The 16,634-nt window shown below is 44.6% G+C and overlaps 2 protein-coding genes across 4 annotated transcripts in view; one reads left to right on the top strand and one right to left on the bottom strand.

The window, feature by feature from the left end:
• LOC139101492 (disks large 1 tumor suppressor protein-like) overlaps positions 1-13,315 on the bottom strand; it is a 61,573-nt gene extending 48,258 nt beyond the window's left edge. The window contains exon 1 of one of the 2 annotated variants that reach the window (XR_011545557.1): positions 12,509-13,315. Coding sequence is in view for 1 of the 2 variants with exons in the window: in XM_070654666.1 (XP_070510767.1) it covers positions 12,509-12,530 (22 nt within the window). In the remaining variant the exon portion in view is untranslated. The remainder of the gene's footprint in view (positions 1-12,508) is intronic. The other variant, XM_070654666.1, reaches the window with a different exon arrangement.
• LOC139101396 (zinc finger protein 830) lies at positions 3,009-16,244 on the top strand. 2 transcript variants are annotated; one of them, XM_070654525.1, is made up of 6 exons: positions 3,009-3,167; positions 14,601-14,840; positions 15,056-15,548; positions 15,640-15,809; positions 15,874-16,039; positions 16,139-16,244. In XM_070654525.1, the coding sequence occupies exons 2-5, from the start codon at positions 14,737-14,739 to the stop codon at positions 16,013-16,015; spliced, it is 909 nt and encodes a 302-aa protein (XP_070510626.1). In that variant the 5' UTR covers positions 3,009-3,167; positions 14,601-14,736; the 3' UTR covers positions 16,016-16,039; positions 16,139-16,244. The 2 variants fall into 2 exon arrangements, with proteins under 2 accessions (XP_070510626.1, XP_070510619.1); XM_070654518.1 differs by lacking the exon at positions 16,139-16,244 and having other exon boundaries at positions 15,874-16,093.
• The last annotated feature ends 390 nt before the right edge of the window (positions 16,245-16,634 follow it).

The raw sequence follows: 16,634 nt of genomic DNA, 5'->3' as shown, positions 1-16,634 counted from the left end.
TTTCGCGATTTTACTATAGTTTTACGTGAAATTGATTTCGACGCGATAAGATATAATTTTTGACGAACTTTAACGTACGTTAAAGTTAATTTGCTCACTTAAAAATATATATATCGTTTAAGAAACTATTAAATACATGCCGAAAAGAAAATTAATGTACGTTTCATAAATACAATTAGGGCCTTATTTAATTTTTGGGCGTTTAAACGTTTACTCTATTCTTAAGAAAAGAAGCAGAATATACAGGAACTTTCAACTCCCAAATCTTAAAGCCGCCACGAAACAAGAACAAAGGAATAAATAATGGCGGTGCAACGGCAAGCTGCATCGACTTAATACACCGTAGTCTGCATCCCGTGGTTTGCATCCCTGACCCACTTTTACAGTCTCTGAGGTTACGTAGGTAACCCTATTGAACGATGACGTCACAGAGAAACGTTATCCGAGTGATAGGTAATTGACTTCCTTTTTTTTCCCCAACGTTTTTGCGATAATAAACGAAAAATTAAGGAATTTTACAAATTTTCTACCGAAAAGCAGTATAATATCTCTTCAAAAAGCTCTACAATTTTTCTTACTTTCACACTTCAATCATTAAAAAGTTTGAAAAGTTAAAGTAGAAATTCTATGCACATAAAAATCTGTATAATCTTCTTACTTTCATTAGAAAAATACATTCGTTAAATTTATTACAGCTATTGTTCACCACAAAGGATAATACATATGTATACGCAAATCTCGAAATGAGCAAGATTAAAATAAATGCTCTTTACAAGCTGATTACGACTGTATATACTGCACAATCCATGATGATGAGGCGCCATCAAAGGCCAATCATCCTCTTGGCATTAAATAAATTGTTGTAAATTGCGATTATTTCATAATCATTACACAGAAAAAAAAATCAGTCTCAGAGAAGACTAATAACAATAAAAAAATAAAAAAAACATTAAGCTCAACATATTCAATACACGATTTACGTGTAATTTTAATTACGTGCACGTATGTAAAAGAATAAATTTAATTTTTCTCATCGAGAGACTTGCTTCAGTTCGCTCGTATATAAAGAATAAACGCGCGAGGTGCGGATCGCGAAGTTTAAAGGCGTCGTTTGCCGTACGGAAATATATTTATGTCTGGTGCCAAAGAGATAAGAGAAGGTAAAACGCGATAAAGGGTGGAACACAGAACAAGGACGGGAAAGGGTGAAACGACGGGCGAAAGAAAGGCAAAGAGAAGGAAAAAGGAGCTGGTTTGATGCAGCCGGCCGCGAAAAAGCGTCCATCGTTCGCCGGAGCGAGATCCGCTTTGAGGAAAAAGGAAAATAAAGCAAAATCGTAGCGTGTACCAACGACCACCGTTCTTCCACCATTTCCCGGTTTTACCTCGTGCCGTTCTTCCGACGCCCGTAAGTGGCCAGCTGGCCGCCTGCGTTACTTCATTACCCGAGAGGAGAGGAAAGCGCCCCGCGCGAGATAGTGCGCTAATTAAATTTTTCTTATTTGCACCCGCAGCCGTAACGTTCTTCGAATTCAACACTTCGGATCAAACACCCGCCCGGGAGGAAACTCTTTAGCCTGCGTCTCACTAGCCGGTAATACCTTTAAGCGTTAACGGTATAGAAAATCACTTTGATCCACGCTTTTTACTTGAATTTTTGTTGTTAAAGACGCCGTTAGATCGCGTTATTATCCTACGCTAAACAGAATCAAACGATCAAAGATCCACCATCTCGAGGTTACAAAAAAGATAAGAGAAAAAAAAATAAAAAGGAAACGCAGAATTTTTATCACGATAAATAAAACGAAAGGGAGAGTGAGAACGCTCGATTGGATCTCGAACTACTAACCGCGAAAAACGACGAGTACTTGAGAGAAAATAGACGACCAAGATTTATCGCGCTACAGCGAACTTTTTCCCCCTTTTCTCAATCGGGTAAATCGATCGGCAACGCCCGTTCGCTATTGGGGAAGCATAATGCGATTTTACGACAGCGGGAATAAAAGGCCTTGAAAATGTCGTAAGGCGAGATCGTCCGGAGATCTTTTCCCATTACGCCGGTCAAAATCATTAAAAATTCTACGTTCCACGTGCCGACCTACCGATCAACCCGGAGGGAAACCTTCGCGGAGCATTGAAGCGTCGCATCAATGGACCTCCCAGCTCGAAAAAGATGTAATATTGAAAAGTAAAGCGCTCTAAGCTTCTAACCCAATTTCAATCATTTCCCCGCAAGCGGTCTTTCGAAACGTTCTACAGATTACGTCAGTGGCATAAAATCGTATTTTTCTACAGTTCGTCAATGTGTTCGTTCGCCGCACAATCATATCGTTCTCCCTGTCCCGTTCTCGCCCGCTCGAGATGAGACGGAGAGAGACCGAGAAAGCCGGCAGCTCGCCACTCGGGTTTATTTCTGGATGTCCCGAGGACGACGTCACGGGCCGACCAGAATAGCGTGTATCTACGTCACGCCTGGGTAACCCCCGCTGGCGAATTTCGGAGACAGACGACAAGGTAGCCGACAAGAACGGGCGAGCGCGCGAAGGCGTCAGCTGTTCGACCTGTCTTTCGTAAAGCTGCGGCGCATGAACCGTGGAAGCGTTTCGCTCAGCCCGGCGTGGTATCGACGCGCCGAGACTCGGCCGAAAAAAAATCGCGCGCCCGACGAAATCTCGTCCCGCCGCCGAAGTAACGCTTTGGAAAAGTCGCCGTAATAACGCCGCTCGGCTGTTACGCAAGCTCAGAGGCGTCTGAGATAAATGCAGACGTGATAAACACGATTCGCCGCCCCGTAATTAACGATCCGTCGCGTTTCGCCACTCCATATTCAAACCGCAAATCGACTTGCCGTATGAAGATTATTTCTCGACGGTAGAGCTCATTCGTATTCCGTTAACCAGACGTACCAAGCGATGGTTCGTCGTCTCGTCTCGTTACGTTGCGAAGGTAAGACGGAGGAAACGTAAGAGAAGTGCGCGGAATGAGGGCGGGATGAAGATGAGCGGGAGGATAAGAGGGAGAGTGCAGAGGTGGCGTGTCTAGGGTACTTTTCTAGGTGCGCGAGTGCAGCATTATTCAATTAACGAAGGTTACGCCGCCCGTAGCTTCCGCCTTCATTACCTAAACTTCGTCTGCTTCTGGTTTTCCTGATTTCCATTCCGAGAACGGTAAGTCTTTTGAAATATCCGCGCGAGCAACTTGCGTGAAATTCAAAAAATTATGTAATTTAATTTCGCAAGTAATTAATGCAAAGTAATGCGGCTCCTAATAGCGCGTAATAGGCGATTTAAAAATCTTCTGGCGCAACACTGTTAATTCCCTAAATTAAAGTAACGTCATATATTTTTTTTTTTAATTTTTTCTTTTTCTTTTTCTTTTAAATTTTCAAAACCTCTGCAAATTATCGGCCTTACTTTCGCTATGTCACCGCAAAATATATCGCGCTTTAAAAGCAATTAATTAATGAGACAGCTTATCGTGCTATCTATTTAATTCTAAAACGGTCAAATCTATTGTACGGAAATTTCTTGACCTTCGACGAAAACGTGCGCTAGACTAACACCAACCTGAAGTCCTGCCAAAATGTTAATTTACGTAACACCGACTGAGATTCATTCCGGCCAGCAAGTAAAACAGAGAAAATAAAACTCAAAGAACGTTAACTGCGAAATATTAATAAATGTCGGACGACAGTCACGCGTGTAACTTTTATTCCCGATAAGTTGGACTGTCCGCCGGAATATCCTCGTAGAAAAATCCTCGATAAAAGGCGAATTTCGAGCTATGCTATATCGAAGGCAAAAGACAATAAACGTGAATTCCTGCGGCCAGGATGTTCCGCGATTAATCCGCTAATTCGACGTTCGGAATGGCACGTTCCGTATCGCAACGAATTCCACGGGGCCTAACGTGACCTTGCATCTAAATCACGTAGATAGTATTCAAGCATAGAAATCGAGACAGAAGTCGCATAACGACGTCCGCCGCACGGCTGCAGCCGAATTCTGCGTATTGTGGAACGTCGTAAATCTCCATTGCGAAACTCAATGAGTTCCATACGAGACACGCGACTATTTGATTGTCGTCGGCGAAAGAGCGTTTCGATTACCAGGCACCGAGCACCAAATGATTTCACGGCTATTCAACCGCGGCCTGTTACGTTAATCGAATCGTCCGCGCGTATTCGAGCAACGTTACGTAACGATAAAAAGCGTACATTTCGTCAATTAAAAATAATTTACCCTTTAATTTCGTCGGTGTTTCCTGGCCTAGATTTCCCGGCATTATTTTCCGTTGCATCATGTACATGATGGTCCACACGACAGATATCACTGGCGCCCACATGTTGCTAATACCACTGCGTGATTTAATAATACGCGCTTCTCTACTTTGTAACAGCGGATCGGTTCGTTTATTATAAAAAAAAAAGTATGGAATATTTTAATAAGGTTAAAATAATATTTTTCTCGAGTATTTTTTTTCTTTTTCCTCTTTTTAAAGAATCAGTGAAAGTATTTTATATTTTGTATTCACAACGATCGCACTAAACTCGCACAGATAATCGCGCCGCGAGTTCCATGATTTTCCGCGGAAATTAACGGCGAGTCGTCATTCTCCACTTTAATTTTTAACTCGAGGCCCGTGCAATATTGCCACAGCATATGTGCATATATACTTTTTCAAAATTAACAACAATTCTGGCGGTACGCCCAACCAACGCGCATTTATTTGTCATGCTTATAACATGTGGCGTTTGACGACATATGACACGTGGAGATTACGCGACGCGAACTCCACCGATGTTGGCGAGGACGAACCGCTCTCTCTGTCTCTCTCTTTCTTCGGACCCGTCGTCAGGGAAGATCTTAAAGATCAAAGGCTCTTCGCGACTGAAGATGGAGTACTCGCGTAAACGCAAAAAAAAAAAAAAAAGAAAATTGCTTCGACGGTCGTTCCGCGAGCGACAAGCGTGGGCACGCTTCGAAATTCGACTGTTGCATCTTATCCTAAATTTAGTCTTGCCGGCTGCGTCCTACATTAGAAGGATCTGCACCTGTGTGTGTATTTGCATATATGCATACGTATTTAAATGTGAGTATGTGACTTTAATGACGTTTCGCGACGTCGAGCCGATGTGTGAAACGGAAATCGACGTCTGCACTAAGATTGTATAACTTTACCAATACTTAAAACGCACGCGCGCGTAAGTAGTCTACTAGTCTGTGTTCCTATAATTATTAGAATTATAAATATCTATTTCTAATTAAAAAAAAAAAATTTATTTCGAACTTCTGACGCGAATAGATTCTCCGCAGATGGTTCTAATTTTTTTTTTATTTTTCTATTTTATAAATTTTCAATATCTACGACGTGCCGCGATGATAAATGATTTACGAAAGTGAAACAAATGTCGAGTCTTGTGCGAGATTCGGTGCAGGAATGTGTATAGATACGAATGTAATGAACGAGTGGCGCGATCGATACGCGGGCACGTACGTACGTACACCACGTGGCCGTAGCACCACTCGGTGGACTATGGTCCCGAGACACGGACTATCGATACTAATTGGCAGCAACGACTAGTGTACCGTGCCAAATGTATCGAAACCATTATAACCCCGGTAGCGGTAGTGGAGGCCAATAATAATTGGAGCGATATGCGAGTGACCGAACGAGAGCGGCGCTACGGGAAGATCCGCCGCGACGAATGTAGCAGAGCCGAGCTGATATTCCAGTTGACGAGATTAATAATGCACGTGTGACGTGCGATGTAAATAATAACGTGCATAATTCGCACGGCAAAGCAAAATAATTTGCGGGAGGGAAGGGTCGCGCCCGGAACGTCACGCGCTTTGATTACAACGCGCGTTATTGCGATACGTATGGGCAAATAATGAGGATAACGGCTACGTACACCGATACACCCGAAGCGCGATGGTGAATTATCTTTCTGTTGCGTGCCACGCCGCGCTAATCGTTCGCCATCGGATACGAAAGCCCGAAGTTCGCGCTCACGTACGAGCGTACATTATTCCTCCCCCGTGCATAATTAGATTCGCCATCGGGACGTATCACGAATAATGCCCGCGACACGAATAATTCTATTGATTTCGCGGTACCCTTCGCCTTGATATTAATCGATATGAATCCCCTCCGCAAATGCGGCATCCATTAGCGATCGAATTCCCGCACAACGCCCGCCGTCCGTAACACACGTTCGCCATTCAGAATTTGCTTCAAGGAAACGTTTAGAACGCCGTTCCAGCGGCGATCTCGATAAGCCCCGAATGCATCGCGGGGGCAAATCGACGTGAAAGGCACATATTCTCGGCGAGCTTTTTACGAGAGGCAACCGTTATTCTCCTCCGCGCGTTTTGTGTGTCAAATTTAGGAAACGCGACGCGTAAAAACGCAATCTAATAAAATTAATTTTATAATAATCGCTTAACGATTACTCTCGCGTTCCACCGCCGCTGCTGATTCACTTCTGAAATGCATCGGAACGCGCAAAAAACGTACCCGGTCGCTCGCATTTTCGATCCCGGCTCCCCTTTCTTTAGTCATTTTACAGTTCGATCAAGAGGAATCTTGCCAAGCTTCATCCGATAACGTCGGAACACGAAAAAACCCTTCCGCCCAGCACTCCGGCAGTGCTTTTTAACTTCGCATCTAGTTTGTCGACCTTTTCACGTGCATCGATTTTACGAGCACTTTTCTTTCGGAGCAGTCCACTGCTCTATTAAATTCCGCACAACAGTGTAATTCTTTATCGTCGCGTACGCAAACATAATAGCAATTCGACGGTACAAATAACGAAGAGAAAAAAAAATTATTTTCTTCTTTTTTAACGTTATTAAATTTAGTTATGTATTAAATTAATCGTTGCATGAAATCAATCTGCGAATCGGAAATCGAAGCAAAGCTGCAGCTGCAGCTATCGAGCGTCATCCACCTGAGATTAATATCGCGCGCAAAGCAAACGCGGAGAAAGCGAACCAGAAAGGGGTAGGAAGTTATGAAAGGCGGAACAACGCGCATACTTGTTGGTCTGAGCAAACATTAACGAGGTCGGTTAACCCCGATGCACGATCGCCTGACGGTAGAAACCAATGCGATGAAATATCTGCGAACTTTGCGCGCGGGAAGCACCGGCGAAACTTACATCGGAGAGCGCATACAGGTGCGCGTCTGCGAATAGACGCGTTTCCCAGAACTCCGGGAATCGAAACGCGTATGAAATCCGAATCCAATATACTTCACGCCGTGCCCGGCATTTATTTTAACACCGCAAATTATTCCGAGGCCCCGCGAGAGCGATGCATCACCCCCCGTTACGAAAACTTCTTAATTGGATTTTAATTGAGAACGATCGAAATTCGTTCCAACGCGCTCGGGGGCCGCAGCAACTTCAGCCACGACGGATTCGAACTGAGAATTGGAAACATCGCTCGTCTTTCGCGGCGGTACGCGCGGAGATTCGAGTATACGGAATTAACGTCGCGCTCTGTAATTTTGCAAACGTTACGAGGACCGCGCGCGCGAAACGCCTCGCAAAGTCCACTTACAACCGCGGTGACTCGCGCTTTCTATTTTCCTAACGGCGGCACAAAAGCCGACGATGCTAAGGAGGATATAACGAGACACATATTTAATTTATCGCACGCTGGAAATCTCGCTGAAATGTCTATTTTCTTTGACGGGTTAAGAATAGAGCCAACATGCCACTCCCGATCAACGATGTCGCCGAGAACAATAGTGACGGGTGTCGTCGGGCTGCATATAACGAGTGCCGATCTATAGACGGGTATAAGCAGCTGTTGTTTGCGACAACAGGGCTTTGCGGCAATGCTTTATTACGAAGCTCGCCGAATTATGCTGCCGCTCGCGCGATGAGTCTACAGAAACCCGAGTATCATTGCTGGGAGCGTTGCGGGGAAAACCCGCAGGCTCCTGCAAACATTAATAAACTCCCATACACTGTTAATAAGATCTTCCCCGTTGCTACCTAACGAGACTGCATTTTACCCGCTGTCCCCGTAACGTCAATAAATTCATTCGCCTTTGCCGCCGGTGAATTATTTTCTCCCGTGCTTTCGGTGTACGCGTTATCTTTTAAAACCTTCAACTGTAAAGTGACACGTGTGCGCAACGATATTCATTACGCGAGGGTATTATCGCGGTAAACAGCTTCAGCAAAGACGCTCGGTTGAGTATCGCGCGGCACGAAGGGGGAAAGAGCTGAGCCTCCGAGAAATATCCAAGCCGAAAGTAATAAACTTTTTCCCGGACACGGGAATCGCGCCCGTAAAGTACGACGGGCAATAACTGTAGACGAACCAGGCCGTCGAATATCCGCACGCCATCCATATACACGTATAATGTACATAGGTAAATATCTAAGCTCCTGCAAAATGTAGAGAACGCATCTCTGCTTTAGGACGAGCGCACACACGCTCTCGCCCCACTTCCCATTCATTGCTCTCATTATCAGGCGCGTCATCTCCTCTTTCGTCCTTCATTGCCGCGTCTTCTATCGCGTACCGAGAATGTGTGCCCGCCGTGTGGCACGTACGTACGAAGGTAAAGTAATACATTGTGCAAGAATAAAGGGTCGGCGCATAGAACGTACGCCCACGGCCGGCGCGATATTTCCCGATATTTCAGACACCAATCAGATTCGAATTTGATTCGCTGGAGCTGCTCCCTGCGCGATGTCATTTCGCAAATTCATTCCAAACGCGATTAAAAAAAAATATATATATTTTTTTTTTTATGCGACGAATATTTTACGTAACGGTATTAAATTTTTCTTCGGGATTTAAATTCTACAAATTCTACACCGCGCGTGCAGCAAAAAGCTTTCAATTTCAAACTGCATATATTACGTCTCTGTTAATTAATTTTTGTTCGTTCCAAAATCGCGTGGCAATATCAGCCAATTATTTTATAGCGCAGCGATAACAAGGCTCCGGCGAAAATTCAAGCGAGAGTTAACAATTTAATAGTTGAATTTTTGCTGTTTAATCTGCACGCTGAGATGGAGTACGTAACAGCTGGCCCGAAACAGCATACGATACCCAATTAGTCGATAAGAGGGTGGAAGATCACGCGCGGTCATATATACTGTACGTAAATGCTTGCACAATGCAGTATGTGCGGGTAAATATATAAAGCCGGCAGGTTGTCAGGCTGAGCGAGCCACCGAGCCATAAACCATCCGCGATTCCCCGCGTTTCTATCTCTCCGGCGTCGTCTTCGTGGCTCCGCAAAAACGCATGCACCGCAGAAATTGAAAACCGTTGCAGCTACGACCTTGCCGCGTGTCTCGTTTTACAAATTAGAAGCGCGCAACGTTTGACCAAGTAACCGAACGAGTACGAGAGATTCCCACAAACAGCTCGCCCGTCGCGAAGTAAGAAAGTAATCTCGAGCAAGATGTTCTTACGCGCGGAAACAATATACGTGCTCTTGAACAACGGCCTGCACGGATAAATGTAGAAAGGAAAAAAAAAAGAAAAAAAAAAGAGAGACTGCCTATGGATTATAAATATTTCACCTGAAAGTTGCTGTAAAGAGGCACGACGCGAGAATTTCTTCGCGTTCTTTTTTCCTTTCTAGCAAAAGTCTTTTGTAAAAAGAAAAAAGAAAGAGGAAAAAGAAAAGAAAAAAAAAAATATCTGCAACTTGTCGAAGTTACATGGCTGCTTCGACAACGAATGTGTCTATTTTAGCGTTAACGCTGTTTACGCCCGAACGCCTTTCTAGATACATCCGCCGTTGGCCTACATATACAGAAGTTCATAGCTAAAAAGAATCAATACGTTACCTTTACCTCTACCTCGTTTTCTCGCAGCACGTGCTGCTACACAGTCGTTATTCCCTTGCACTTTACGTACCTACTCGCGAATGCAATCGCGCTGCGCGAGCGACGTTTTGCGGAAATATGTAAGCTCGAGCGTGGCGAACGCGAGCCACGTGTTCGTAGATACGCGAGAAACAGGGAGAGAGATAAAAGGGGGCCCGCTCCCCCTATTCTCGTTGGGGTACGGAGCCCTATGGGATATCGATTTTTCACGCGAGGCTCACTTTGGCGCGGCGCTGGATGCACCGCGTTCTCGCAAAGAAAAAAAAAAAAGAAAAACACGCGTCGTGCAGGGATTGAACCCTCGGTAACGCGCAACTCCACGCGACGTCGTAAGCCGCGCGCTAAGTAACGCGGCTTCAATTATTTATTCATGTCTTTCTCGTCGCCCCGACGGCGAGCACTTTAAAGTACGAAGTCGTCGCGTTTATTTCTACATTCGTCTCCGATAATTAGTTTAACGGCGGAAAAATTTACCGCGAGGACACAACGCGAGAATTGGCAAGGACATACCTTAAAGTTATTAAAAGCGATCTTCCATTTTCGGCGCGGCTGGCTACACGCGAAGTCTCGGATTTCGCTTCCGACTTCGTCGCAAGAGAGTCTACTTAAAGAAACCCGTGCCATTCTCGGACGATCGATCCCTTTCCCGGCGATAATAATTAAACGGCGTATCAAACGTTAAATTCCGGTGACTTTCGCGGCACACGCGATTCAGGCGACAGATTAAATTTATACCGAGCGGTAGGTTCGGTTCCACTAAAGCTTTACACGCGAAACGCGCTTTTAAACAAACAGCTACCCGGTTCTGATTAAATGGCCAGAGTGAATTTACGTTTGGACATTAAGCTCGAAAATTGTGCAAAAATAGGATGGCCTACTTTCGACGCGGAGGAATCACTCGAACAAAACAACCGCCAACGCTCCGGTGATTTTGCGAAAGACGAAAGGGGGAAGATCTTATTAAGTATTCGCCGACTTCGGTAGCTCGCAAAATTCTTTAACTTAATTCTCGAGGGATATTGTTCCTAAGAATAACCGGAATTAATGTGTACGCTTTACTCGCCGCTTCTGTGGCCCGACGACAAATTATTTTATTAAAATACCCACGTAATTGTGCGCCTACAAAGGTGCGTGTAAAAAATGAGAATACATGCGTAACGAGACGTTGTACATTAAAAAAAAAAAAAAAAAAAATCTACCTACTACAGCAGATGTAAAAAATTCAGTAAATTTGCACAATTACAGCGGGCAATTTGCATACGATATTTTTTCTCAAAACGCCTCGCCAGCATCGACAAAAGATCGCAGGAACGGTACCCGAAAATCTCTCGCGATTATGGAGCAAGGTTAGCGTTCTACAAAGCTGAAATATGCTATCGGCGAAAAGCGGGCTAGGCGTGCGAGGGAGCGAGGTGCAATTTCGAGAACGGAATTGTCGGCGGTGACCGAGCCCATGGCCGTGAGAGTTACTCGTCGGTATTACCGCGGGCAAGGGAGCCTCGCCCGGAGCCGAAATTATTGCGTTTTCTTGGCCCCCGTTCAAACAACGAAACGACGGCTTATACGCTGTGACGACGACGACGCGATTATTGCAACACGCTGCTAACTGGTCCACGATCTCCCCGGAAAGATGAGTCCGCGATATTGAGCCCGAGATAAGTTCCGATATCGCTTTTATGAGTCACGCACGAGGACCGGCGATAATATGGAACAATTTACGCGCAACTCGGTCAGTAGACGGACGGTGAAATTGTAATAAAAAAAAGTTCGTAAATTTGCAAATGATAGAAATAATAATTTACAATTAATAAAAAAATCACGCAGTGCTTTCCGGAATAAATCTTACGTTCGCCGCAGCGAGCAATGCTTTCAGCGTCGAACGACGCGGGAAATAATTATTAGTTTCTGTGCAATTTCGTGCAATTTCGAGGGTAAAACCTAGCCGTGCCCAAGCTTGGTTGCATCCGGCGCAAAATGCGGTTAACAAATTTTCGCTTTTTTTTCCACAAAATTCTGCAATATTTTCGATAAAGGAAATCTCGGTCGCCGAACGGTGCTCGTACGAGCTCGTCGCCGTCGCGAGCGAGCTATCCTCTTTAAAACCCTCGTGCGGTTCGGTCGAAAAAGGGTCGCGAGTTACACGTGGTCAATGGCCCGGTGCTAGCGAACGGTCGCAGGTCCGAGCAGCCGGGAGGAGCGAGATCGTCGAACGCGTCGCTGCTCCGAATGTCGATCGTCGCGATTCAAGGTTGCGGAGGGTAACACGCGGGCTGCTCCCGAGCTAACAATCGACATCTGACTAGCTTTATCGACACGCGCCACTCCCCTCCTGGCCCTTACGCGTACAAATCGCCGCGAGGGGAAGACGAAAGAGCCAAAGTGGCGATTGACGTGATGTCATGCGACGTCGCGCTAACTAAATTGCAACCAAAAATCACGGAAATCCGACCCGCTGGGGGCGACGCGGATTCAATATCGAGGCACCTCAGAGCAGGCTCCCGCGGAGGAGGAGACAAGGGGTGCACGCGATCTGTCAGCCCGAGTGACAGTTGACCGAGTGACCCACGTCCGCCCCTCCTGCGCGGCTGCCCGCCGAGAGGAGCAGACGACGTTTGGATGTTCGTAAAAAAAGTACGAGCTTACCACCTTGCTTACGCACTGGCATCCTTCCTGGGTGATGATCCACGCAAGGGGTGACGAGACAGGCGACGACAGCAGGGCAGCTCCAGGCGGGGAACTATCGGAGCACCGGAACGGTCCAATACGGTGTGACGGGGAAGGAGAGAAAGAGAGAGAGAGCGCGCGAGGGAGAAAGAGAGAGAGAGAGAGAGAGAGAGAGCGAGCGAGAGTGACGGAAACGAAGCCGGTGGAGGAGCGACGCGAACGACAAAGCACGAGGCACGACTGCCCGCCGCGGTTCTCTCACTTCCCTCGTCACGGCATGGGATAACACAACACACTCGAGGCTTCGCGAGGCGCACAACCGCGAGACGTTCCGCGAGGCACGACGGACGCGCTGGTTTGTCGGCACGATTGAAGAGAGGACGGCTCAGCCAGCACGGCGCACGGCGCGTTCTGCGGACGCGCGCACCGCGTACGTAACGCCAGCGACGGGAATCCGCGGCACGACCGGGACCCGCGGTGCGAAAACGTGCGGAAACCGCGTAACGACGATATAAACACACACAGGCGGCCGCCGCCACCACTCGGGGCCACGGGCAGTATGGCGTCCGGCTGGTCGAGCAACCGGAAACCTGACTGGCTCGCGGTGGCGGTGCACTCCACCCCGATTGGTTCGCTACCCGTCATGTGACATCGAATGTTTCGCAAGCTCACCCGCGCGCGCCTCCGTCACCGCGCGCGCGCTACCCCTTTGATTGCACCTGCCCAACGTCCCGACGACGTTCGATTGCTCCCCGGCGCTACCCGATAATCGTTCCGCCGTCTTTTCTAGCCTGCCAGGTCGCCTCCACGCGCCCCGTCCGATCGCGACCGCCGCGAAGAAAACGATTATACCCGCAAATGAGACGGCACGTTTGAACGTGCGCGCAACAGATCACGCGCACGTTAATTGCGACGCGTCATTTAGATCTGCTAATTTGGGCGATAATGACTTAGCGCGAGGATCATTTACGGTACGGAAAATCTTACCGACGGCCGTAACCGCGAAAAAAAAAAATGCTGCATTAAATATCGTCGACCTGAAATTGTCGCTAAGCGACGCTTGTTCGATACCCGAGCGCGCCTCCGCGTCTCGAGGATTTTCGGGCCGAGTTTTTAACAGCCGGCGATCGATAGCCGGGATCGAACTACGGTAACGACAATTCGCGTAATTTCTCTTGCACGCGAGCATGAGCCCAGGCGATCCTAAAAATCCGTAGCGCTATCGCACCGAAATATAATTAACTCGCCGCCTCGAATCGAGTCTCGAACGCAGATGCATTTTAATTTGCATTTAGGGTTCCGGCGGTCTCTCTCAGGCAGATTTCGGGCTGAAAATTCGTAATTTTATCATATTACATTCGCGCAAATAAAAAGAATCGCGTGAATCGCGGACTACGACAAATATAAAATTCCATAACCTTACACGAACAACAGCTGGCGACTTACATGTAACTTTCTATTTTATTTCGAGACACAGGAAATTTGTAGCTCGAACTGTTCGCTTACCTTTGTGAATCTTTGTATATTATGAAGTAACTGTCTTTCCGAAAGCTGGAGAGTTCTTCCTTTACGTTGCAATTCCACGCGCGTGCCGTTACAGAACATTCTTGTAAGGAAAATGCCGGGATACTAGCGGTACGCCATCCGATTCGAGTAGAATATTGGCAGCAACCGCGTCCGCATGAAGCATTAAATATTCCACCAACAGGGGTCTCCTAAAATAATTCAACAATAGAATGTATTATTTAAATGTTTTATATGATGTAGTAGATTCGGAACTCGACTCCTGCATCTAATCTGCAATTCTATTGCTTCTCTGTCGAGATGACTTGTGGCGGTTTCGCAAAAAAAATTATTTTTCAGTTAACAAATTCGAGGTTTATTTAAACAATCGAAATTTAAGTTGCACCTTGTTCTTAAAAATAAAAAAGAAAATATGTTAGCGCTTTAATTTGTTGCAAAGTAAAATATAAATATATTTTAAATTAATTTATTAATGCTTGCGTGAATGGAACAGTAGCGCTGGATTAATTAAGCACGTCGGATTAAATATTGATAATATATTTTCTAGAGATAAGACCACCTACGCGATACGCTTCAACCGCTTGTTAACTGTAGAACACGAACGGCGATGAAAACATAACCTTCAAGCTGGTTGTTGCGTGAATTGCGTCCCGTTGCGCGTAAGTGCATTCGATCGAGTGAAAATGTCTCTAAAAAGGAAACTCACGCAGGATGATTTGCGTAAGGCGATGAGTGAACACAAGAAGAAACTCGGGATGGTCAAGAAAATCGACTCGCCGCTGGCAAAATATCCTTTTTTTTAACTTAGGTACTTCGGTTTGAGGTTAACTGCACATTTTTTACATTTCAAAGCAGTTATACTAACATTTCCGTTAACAAATTGATAAAGAAATTGCATTGCTTGAGATTTGAGATATTCTCATTATACAATACAGTTATTAGATTATTTATTGGTATAATTTTTAATTTTTACTAATAAAGGCATCCTTAACTGATAAACACGTATACAGATTCTGGGCAGCTGATGTGCATTTTATGCCAGCTAGTTATACGAAGTGAAACAGTGTGGCCTGTTCACTTAAATTCTAAGGCACATAAGGAAAACGTCGATTTAGCAAAAAAGACTAAATTAGAAAGCACAGTAAAGGCACCTAATATTCAGACATTTAAGAGGCCTTCTTCTCCATCTCAAGATAGTTCTGCAAGCAAAAAGATCAAAGGAATATTAAAAAATTCTAGCCAGCCAGTAGTGCAAACTAAATCAAGTTTACCAGCAGATTTTTTTGATGATAAAACTAAACAAATTAATGGTGCACCTGTTCCAATGCAAAAGCAGCCTGAGAGCAAAGCTAAAGATTTAATAGTTAATACTACAGACGTTCAATATACAGAAAAGGAAGATCAGGAAAAGGAAAAAGAAATCGAAAAAGTAAAGGATATAAATCCAGCTATTCTTCCTGAAGGATTTTTCGATGATCCAATAATGGATGCAAAGGTAAAATTGTTGTAAATTAGAAATTTAAATGTGCATTTTAATTTATTTTTAAAACGATTGTACTTATCCCTTCGTGTTTGGTTCTTTACAGATTCGTAATGTTGAATATAAAGATCCTGTTGAAGAAGAATGGGAGAAATTTCAAAAAGAAATTAAGGAAGAGACTGCACAGTCTGCACAAATTATAGCGGACGATCAAGAAGAGGCGACAACAGAAAGGCAGCTGGATGAAATTGAGGAACAACTTAGGCATTGGTCCAGGTAATTAATATTAATATAATTTATACATAAAAAAATATATATCGTAAACTGATTTTTATCAAAGGGTCATGGATCTCGCAAAACGTATGGAACAAGTCCAAGGTACAGATAGAAAACAAGAAAATGTCGATGACGATGCATCGAGCGGGGACGAAGCCGAGTTTGACGAATTTCTGGACTGGCGAGCAAAAGATTCTTTTAAATAAAGTATTTAAGAATCTAAACTTTTTGTAAATACCGTATTCTATATTTTTTAAGAAAAATAATAAGTGCTGTTCAAATAATATATTTAATATTTCGTAACCTTCGGGTTCTTTTATTTTTTCTAGGTAGCTAATAGAGTTATTAAAATGATTTTAAATCATGACTGTTTATATAGTGTATTAAGATTTTATTAAAATGAATTTGAAGAGTCAGAATATAATTGAGTTTTAGATACATTTGATAATTATACTTATTGATCATCATAAGCTATTTAATATGAAAAGTATGATATAAAGAGTACGCTAAGCCGCTATAATAAAGTTAGTACAGGTAATTACGACGTAGATCACGTAATTTGACGATATTCATCTTCATTTTTGCATATACCGAACTTTATAAAATACTGAAAATTGGAGAAAGAGGGACTCGCGTATATTTTATACCCGCACCCAATCTTAAACCGTATCTTCTAAATACGCTATCGATGTCGTCGCTTGTTGACGCGCCTTCAAATTATCTGGTACCAATATTTCGGTACCTACAATACGATTGCAAGTGAAAATTCTTTCGGATTTCAGTTGCTATCTAAAAACCGTCGCTACAAAGAGTTTTAAACTATTA

Source organism: Cardiocondyla obscurior, linkage group LG01, assembly GCF_019399895.1.
Source record: "Cardiocondyla obscurior isolate alpha-2009 linkage group LG01, Cobs3.1, whole genome shotgun sequence".
In the NCBI taxonomy this organism is placed as follows: domain Eukaryota; kingdom Metazoa; phylum Arthropoda; class Insecta; order Hymenoptera; family Formicidae; genus Cardiocondyla; species Cardiocondyla obscurior.
Note: the sequence above shows the minus strand (reverse complement) of the source record. Positions and strands in the feature narration are given on the sequence as shown.

Excerpts from the sequence above, each read along its gene's own strand:
- LOC139101396 (XM_070654525.1), top strand. The coding sequence starts at position 14,737 with ATGTCTCTAAAAAGGAAACTCACGCAGGATGATTTGCGTAAGGCGATG. Across the intron at positions 15,549-15,639 it reads ATCCAATAATGGATGCAAAG|ATTCGTAATGTTGAATATAA; the intron begins GTAAAATTGTTG and ends GGTTCTTTACAG. Across the intron at positions 15,810-15,873 it reads CAACTTAGGCATTGGTCCAG|GGTCATGGATCTCGCAAAAC; the intron begins GTAATTAATATT and ends TTTTTATCAAAG.